This window comes from Mytilus edulis, unplaced genomic scaffold (assembly GCF_963676685.1).
Source record: "Mytilus edulis unplaced genomic scaffold, xbMytEdul2.2 SCAFFOLD_506, whole genome shotgun sequence".
In the NCBI taxonomy this organism is placed as follows: Eukaryota; Metazoa; Mollusca; class Bivalvia; order Mytilida; family Mytilidae; genus Mytilus; species Mytilus edulis.
In genome coordinates, this window is record NW_027267245.1 from 27,996 (window position 1) to 36,430 (window position 8,435).

The window sequence follows — 8,435 nt, forward strand, 5'->3', positions numbered from 1 at the left end:
CCCTTTGAATAGCATCAAAGAAAATCATACTAAGGAAAAAAAGCCCCAAAATGTTTATTATTAGGGTAATTTCCTCCAGTGTAAGAGCATGTAAAATGCAAGAACTGGATTAGCACTTTTACAATTTGACTGCATATTAACACATACATTATGCATTGATATATAAATGTATAATGCATACAAATAGATCATGTTATATTTATTTTTTCTTGACAATCAGTTAGTGCATACAATAATTCCTGAAACATATTATGTAACATACATTTTGTTAAAAAATAATACTCATCTCTTTACTTTAATATATATATACATATATATATATAAAACGTCTGTATAGTAGTCAACGATTTTCCCCACGAGGGCGCTGGATCGTTACGAGTAACGATACATGTACACAATAAATAAATTATATAAACGCCTAAAAAAGTGTACACAACAACTCCAAATACAAAAAAAGGTAACTATAAATGTAATTATTTATAAATATTTCGGATAACAGATATCCTTCGTCAGTCAGATTCTGATGTGAAATGAATCATCTTTGAGTCTCGTTAGATTAAACTTTTACTAAATCTTGAATTTTATACAATAAAAAAAGTCAAACCGAACATCAGTAAAGACGCTTGCACCATTCTAAAAAAATGTTAACATGACATAGGTTATATGGTTTATTACAACAGAGAGCTCATATATATGCTTTAAATACAAATAATAATGTGCGATGTGAACTAGCACAATTCTAAAACTGTATCGGGAACGACAATTATGATGATATAACATGTATACGCATGATAACGTCTGTAAAATTACCAAATAGACAGCACTGAACGATCTAAATATTTGAAATTGAGAGTAAAGTAGTTACAACAGAGTCTGAATATTTAAACATCGTGAACAAACGGCCGTAAAAATGTAATAATATTTTTTTACTAAGTATAACTAGAAGAATGTGGTTAGGTACTTATACATCCCTCAAAAAATTAAGCAATACAACTCGTCTAAACATCAAACCAACAATGTTAGATCTGTAAATTTGCTTTCACAAATTTTTTGTTCTTTCCTCGCCAGGATTCGAACCCATGCTACTGAGATATCGTGACACCAAATTGCCTGCACTGTAGCCGTCCCGCCATATATATAAACAAGTCTAAATTGAAAACCATGTTCAAACCTATTATTGCGTTGGATAAAAAACACAATTTTTATACGTGTGCATGTAAAACAAATTTCATTGTAGAAGGGTCTAAATACAGCACAAACAACATTTTCCAAAAGACCAAAAAAGTGAAAAGTATATTTTAACAAAACGCATTTGACTAACAGGTCGAACAACTAATGTTCTTTAACCCTGCTGACTGCCATTGGCGATTGCCAAATAAATTGATCACAAGATGTAACAAAATGGATCTTAATATTAATTTGATACTAAACAGAAAACAATAAAGTTGTGGCAAAGATGTTATACCACAAACATGAGGGCCAAAAAATTGTATACCAGATCTGGATTTCGACAATAAATGTCTCTTTAGTGATGTTAGGGATGGAAACAGTATTTGGAAGGCCATACAATTTACCTCAATTTAGGATAGACTCTTGAATTTAAAGAGTCAAAATAGGATGATTGGATCATATAAATATATAATATATATATATAAAAAAAATTAAGAATGCAAATATGACTCTGATAATATACTCTGAGACTTAAGCTTTTACACAGGAGTTAAAATATCATTATCAGTATTAATATCATCTTGTAGAATTGAAGAAGAACTCTCGATAGATAAGTAAGCAATATCAACAGGCATTCCTGTGCACTTCAAACATAATTATAATTATTACCTATGACCGTACACATTTTTAATTCCTATCACTCACTGCTAATATTCACATCCTGGTAAAACCTTTTCCAGAATCACAAAAATTTACAAAATTATAATCTGAAGTTGGGTATCTAACTTGTTGGGCAGTAGAATTTTGTTAGATATGTTATGACTTTTAATAACCCCACTACCAAATTATGTTTGCAACTTTAAATTTTCAGAATTTAACTTTCGTTTTTGTTTGTCACTTCTGTCACCTTTAAAGTACATTTTTGTCGAGCCTTCGACTTTAGTCGAAAAAGCGAGACTAAGCGATCCTACATTCCGTCGTCGTCGGCGGCGTCAACAAATATTCACTCTGTGGTTAAAGTTTTTGAAATTTTAATAACTTTCTTAAACTATACTGGATTTCTACCAAACTTTGACAGAAGCTTGTTTATGATCATAAGGTAGTATCCAAAAGTAAATTTTGTAAAAATAAAATTCCATTTTTTCCGTATTTTACTATAAATGGACTTAGTTTTTTCTGCGAGGAAACAAAACATTCACTCTGTAGTTAAAGTTTTTAGAATTTTAATAACTTTCTCAAACTATCCTGGGTTTGTACTAAACTTGCACAGAAGCTTGTTTATGATCATAAGATAATATCCAGAAGTAAATTTTGAAAAAATAAAATTCTATTTTTTCCATATTTTACTTATAAATGGACTTAGTTTTTTCTGCGGAGAAACATTACATTCACTCTGTGGTTGAAGTTTTTAGAACTTTCTTAAACTATCCTGGGTTTGTACCAAATTTGGACAGAAGATTGTTTATGATCATAAGATAGTATCCAGAAGTAAATTTTGTAAATAAATAAATCCATTTTTTCCATATTTTACTTTTAAATGGACTTAGTTTTTCTCCAGGGAACCATTACATTCACTCTGTGGTTAAAGTTTTAAAAATTTTAATAACTTTCTTAAACTATCCTGGGTTTGTACCAAACTTGGACAGAAGCTTATTTATGATCATAATATTGTATCCAGAAGTAAAGTTTGTAAAAAGATTACTCAGTTTTTTCTGTAATTTACTTTTAAATGGACTTAGATTTTCTTGCAATCATAAAATAGTACATGTAACAAGAGGAATATTTTTATTGATTTTTTCCCTCATTGTTGTTGAGTCTGCAATTTACAGCAAAAATAGGCGAGACACTGGGTTCCGCGGAACCCTTACAAATTTTTTTTTACAAAATTGAAAACAAAATCATGCATTTATTATATCAATAAAAAAGTAATAGAACTTTAATACATACACAAAAGTAACAAGATAAGGGTGTTCAATTATGGTAAGCTTTGTAAGTGTAGAGTCTTGCGTTCCTGTGAAAAATACAAAGCATTTACGCTGAAGTTATGTATTTTTTTTTAAAACATTGTTCCAGGAGAAAGAAAAGTTGCTCATTTACAAGATTTGTTATTGAAATAAAATGATTAATTCTCTCAAGTTAACAAAACATTTGTATAGCAGTCAGAACCAGTTGAAAATAATAATTATATTTTGACTGCTTTTTAAAATGTTGACATATAGTAATAATACAGATGAAATATGGTAGACAAATGGACATAACTTTAACCATTAAAAAAAACAGCATTTTTATACCCCACCTATGATAGTAGAGGGGCATTATGTTTTCTGGTTTGTGCGTCCGTCCGTCCGTTCATCCGTCCATTCGTCTCTTCATTTGTCCATCCGTTCGTTCGTTCGTCTGTCCAGTTTCAGGTTAAAGTTTTTGGTCGAGGTAGTTTTTGATGAAGTTGAAGTCCAATCAACCTGAAACTTAGTATATATGTTCCTTATGATATGATCTATCTAATTTTAATGTCAAATTAGAGTTCTGACCCCAATTTCATGGTCCACTGAACATAGAAAATGATAGTGCGAGTGGGGCATCCGTGTACTGGGGACACATTCTTGTTTTCTTCTGAAAGAATCTTGATTAATGGAATGCTGTTGAATGAAATGTTATTGTCAGTAAATTTTGATCTTTTTTAGTTTGATTAATTTTGAAACCTTTAATTATTTGTAGAAAAAGTTCGCCTGAACGATCCATTAATCGTGAACATCGATCGTCAGAGAAAACACCATTGTTGTCAAGACAACCATCTGTTACGTTTAAAACAGGAAAGCCAGCAAAGAAAGAAAATAAAGGCTCCCTATTTAAAGTACTGTGTAAAATATATGGACCATCTTTTTTAAGAGCATGGTTCTGTAAATTCATGTATGATTTGATGCAGTTTACCTCACCTATACTTTTAAGGTACGTACAAAATGACATTTTTCTTTTTGTATGTCATTACAATATTAAAATTGAAATGGGTCAAGATGCATAATTTATTTCACATTGGCAACAATGGTAGCCTTTTCCTCCATTCCTCTGTCTATATTGTAAACTTGGATGTGTATGATGGCTAGTTTTAAAGCTCAGATATTTTTACAGATTTGGTAAAATTTTTGGGGTACAAAGAGAGATTAATTTTTCACAACTTGGGCAACCCCAAACAGCCCCACGAAATGCCACTTCAGGAAAAGAAAAGTTCCTATTAAATTATTTGTAAATTTAGTTCTGTACAAACATTTAATAACTCCCCAAAATTTTTGCATTTTTATTGTATATTTATCTGCTCTTCAAAAAAGCCCAAATGGTGAAGCTCAGTCAATGACTCTGAATAGCAATAAATGTCCAATAATTACAGGGGTGGGTGTTTCTTCAGGTTAATAACAAGTGGATGTTTTGATCTCAATATATCATTCAAAACTAGTGATAAGAAAAATAGATAAATGATCAAATTTTCTATTGATTGCTGATTACATGAAATAATAAGAATGAGGAAATATCAGAAAAATGGCTGTCTCTGGATTGCAAATATAAATATTTGAATATAGAAAGTTTACCATTAGGAAAATAGGAATGTTAATAGATATACCATTGAAAATTTCAGTGCTTTGATCAGTTACACAACAAACAAAAACGCAGGTGGTAAAAATACAGAACCAGAATGGTATGGTTATACATTAGCTGGAGCTTTCTTTATTGTGTCATTTCTACAGTCAACATTTTTCCATCAGAATTTTCACATTGGTATGAGTACAGGGATGAGGGCCCGATCTGCAATGATTGCTGCTGTTTATAAAAAGGTTTGTATGATGCAAATAGTTTTACACTCTTTTACACAAATTTCAAAATATTCCTTGATGTTAACCCCTCCATTGAATTTTTTTTTCTTCTTTTTACATGCTTGATTCACATAGTATTTGTTCAATAAGAAAAGCAACATCAGGTTTTGAGTATTTAAATTGAATTGCGAAAAACAAATATTTCATCAATGAAATTCCAGTTAGAAATTCTCATGAATATTCTGTTTATATTAGATACAAATTTTATTAAGTCTAATGCAGATTTTTCTTAAGTAAGACATTAGAATTGGGGCACTACACAGGCGTCAAAAGGCGGCATTATACTATTATAGACAATTCAACAACCTAAGTATGAAAATTCATATTTATTTCAAACTACAACTAAGTGCATTTCACAGGATACATTATTGTCTTCTATTTTATGTAACGTACAGTATTTGTTATCATCACCTGGTCTGTGTTGTATGTAGCACACTGGATTTTTCATGTTTGTTCCCTCAACTTGTCTCTGCGGCCCACAGGATTTATTATTATGTCTGGTCTGTGCCACACAGGGTTTATAATCTTTACCTGGTCTGTGCGCCGCACAGGATTGATAGTCTTCACTTAATCTGTGCGACGCACAGGATTTATATATCTTCACTTGGTCTGTGCGACACACATGATTTATAGTTTTCACCTGGTCTGTGCACCACACAGGATTTACAGTTTTCACCTGGTCTGTGCGCCGCACAGGATTTATAGTCTTCAATTGGTCTGTGCACCGCACAGGATTTATAATCTTCACTTGGTCTGTGCACCGCACAGGATTTGTGATCTTCACAAATCATGTGCGTTGCACAGGATTTATAGTCTTCACTTGGTCTGTGCGCCGCACAGGATTTATATTTTTTTTTAAAACAGGTCTGTGCGCCGCACAGGATTTATAGTCTTCACTTGGTCTGTGCGCCACACAGGATTTATAAATTTCAACAGGTCTGTGCGCCGCACAGCATTTATAGTTTTCAACAGGTCTGTGCGCCGCACAGGATTTATAATCTTCATATGCTCTGTGCACCGCACATGATTAATAATCCTTACTTGGTATGTGTGGTGCAAAGGATTTATATTTACCAATAGGTCTGTGTGCTGGATGGGATTTTTTTCCATGATATGATATTTAATTGGTTGTCTATTGTTTCCATGGTTACAAGTTCTGACATGTAAATATCCATGAAATCCATGATTTAGTTAAATTCCATATTAAATAATTACTCCAAATTTAAATAATACAGTGTTTATACTTTATTATACTGATCTTTAACTCTAAAGTGGATATCAATTTTTCTTTTTTTGTTTGTTTGTGGATACAGAGAAACCATGAATATAATTGATCACACAAATTTTCTATATATGTAAACTTTGACAGAAGTAAGAAATGAATAACCACAAAAAATATGCTAATATTCATGAAAAAAACCCAATACAAAGTACCATTTTATCTACTCTGAGTATTTTGCACTCTGTACAGTCAAAATTCTTAGGGTCCAAAACTTCTCCTATTCCCACTGGAAAACTGTATAATTTAGGTCTAATCTAAAGTTAACACATTATCCATGTATAAGGAAATATCAAGGTATTCATTTGACTTGATCCATAAAATGAATAGGGTATTAAAGTATAAAAAATCAGTACTATGGATTCATTTTAAATTGGGTGGTATCAAAACTCATGAATTTCATTGGTATAGGGAGAGCCACAAATTAAAAAAAAAACAAACACAGAAATACAACCCCTGTAGGCCAGTATTCAGAATTTGTCGAAACCACAAAATCCACAACAGTTTCTATGAAAGTATAAATGTTCCTGATTTATGGAAGCATCTTTTTACAGACATAAGGATCAGGCCTTTTTATTGCAGGAATTCAGGATGGTCTGTTATTTTCACAGGACTTTGGGATTTACATTCACCAGGACCCTGGAATTAATGATGAATTTATCTTTTAGGATGACACCCCTCCAACAATCCTTCTTTTCTCAATCTACGAAAATTAGTATCCACTAATATAAATGAATCGACAGGACATTTTTCTTGTATCATTCTGTAATAACTGTAGTCCATAACATTAAAATAAAGAGTTCACTCCTTAGTAACAAAGTTATTTTTGGGGCCCTTTATAGCTTGCTTTTTGGTGTGAGCCAAGGCTCTGTGTATAAGAACTCACTTTGACCTATAATGGTTTACTTTTACAAATTATGACATGGATGTAGAGATGTCTCATTGGCACTCATACAACATCTTTTTATATCTAACGATTTTATCTTTTTAAACAGTCCCTTACAATGAACAATGAAGCCCGGAAGACATCCACTGTAGGTGAGATTGTAAACCTGATGGGCGTGGATTGTCAGAGACTTCAGGATATGTCTGGATATCTGTGGATGTTGTGGTCTGCACCGTTCCAGATTGTATTGGCTACATTGTTACTATGGCAACAATTAGGACCATCTGTTTTGGCAGGTATGTATGGAATCTAATTATTGTATGAAACTAATTTTATCGAATCAAACCTCTCCTTTTACTTCATGTAGTTTCCTAGAGTTATGTCCCTTTGAACAAAGAAAATTTAAAGAATTTATTTAGTTATTCTCATATGTGACAATGTTATGATGCTGACTGCAGTTACTAGTAGCTTAAGTTCAGTTTTGCTTAAATATTCAGTTCATAAAAAGTAAAAATTAAACAGGCAATTAGATATTATTCTAATGAATTGAATGAATGAATGAATACTTTATTGCAAAAAGCATATATATGCTATAGCAACGAAAACATATTAACAACATGACAAATGATAAACAGCAAAGATCAATACACATAAATCATTATAAGAAAACAAATAACATTAAGTAATGATATGTGAAGAAGTAATGATGCTAAGATTTTTTCTGTTAACAGGACTTGCAGTTATGATTTTGTTAATTCCATTAAATGGTGCCATCTCTGTGAAACAACGTAACATGCAGACAGCTCTGATGAGATACAAAGATGCTAGACTGAAGCTAATGAATGAAGTTCTCAGTGGTATTAAGGTATGGACGAGATAGTTTATCACAGAAATTAGGAGGTTCTCTTTAGGTAAAAAAAAAAAAGATATGATATGTTTTAAACATATTTTAGAATAAAGAGATGTGGTACATGATTGCCAATGAGACAACTATCTACTAGAGTTCAATAAGTAGATATAAGCAATTATAGGTCATCACATGGCGTTAAACAATGTGAAAAACTTATACGGTATAGTCATCCATAAAATGCCCTGACATAAAAAATGTGAAACAATTTCAAGGAGAAATGAAATGACCTAATTTATAACAAACAATTTACAATTAATGTATATACGATAGACACAAACCAACAACAATAACTGAACTACAGGCACTTTAAAAACATGGTTTTTG

At 31.7% G+C, this 8,435-nt stretch overlaps 1 protein-coding gene across 1 annotated transcript; it reads left to right on the top strand.

Annotated features, from left to right (window-relative positions):
- The first annotated feature begins 947 nt into the window (after positions 1-947).
- LOC139505065 (multidrug resistance-associated protein 1-like) lies at positions 948-8,081 on the top strand. The gene is made up of 5 exons (XM_071294887.1): positions 948-1,027; positions 3,889-4,119; positions 4,802-4,997; positions 7,311-7,497; positions 7,933-8,081. The coding sequence occupies exons 1-5, from the start codon at positions 948-950 to the stop codon at positions 8,079-8,081; spliced, it is 843 nt and encodes a 280-aa protein (XP_071150988.1).
- Positions 8,082-8,435: the final 354 nt, after the last annotated feature.

Excerpts from the sequence above, each read along its gene's own strand:
- LOC139505065 (XM_071294887.1), top strand. The coding sequence starts at position 948 with ATGTGGTTAGGTACTTATACATCCCTCAAAAAATTAAGCAATACAACT. Across the intron at positions 4,120-4,801 it reads ACCTCACCTATACTTTTAAG|TGCTTTGATCAGTTACACAA; the intron begins GTACGTACAAAA and ends TGAAAATTTCAG. Across the intron at positions 7,498-7,932 it reads AGGACCATCTGTTTTGGCAG|GACTTGCAGTTATGATTTTG; the intron begins GTATGTATGGAA and ends TTCTGTTAACAG.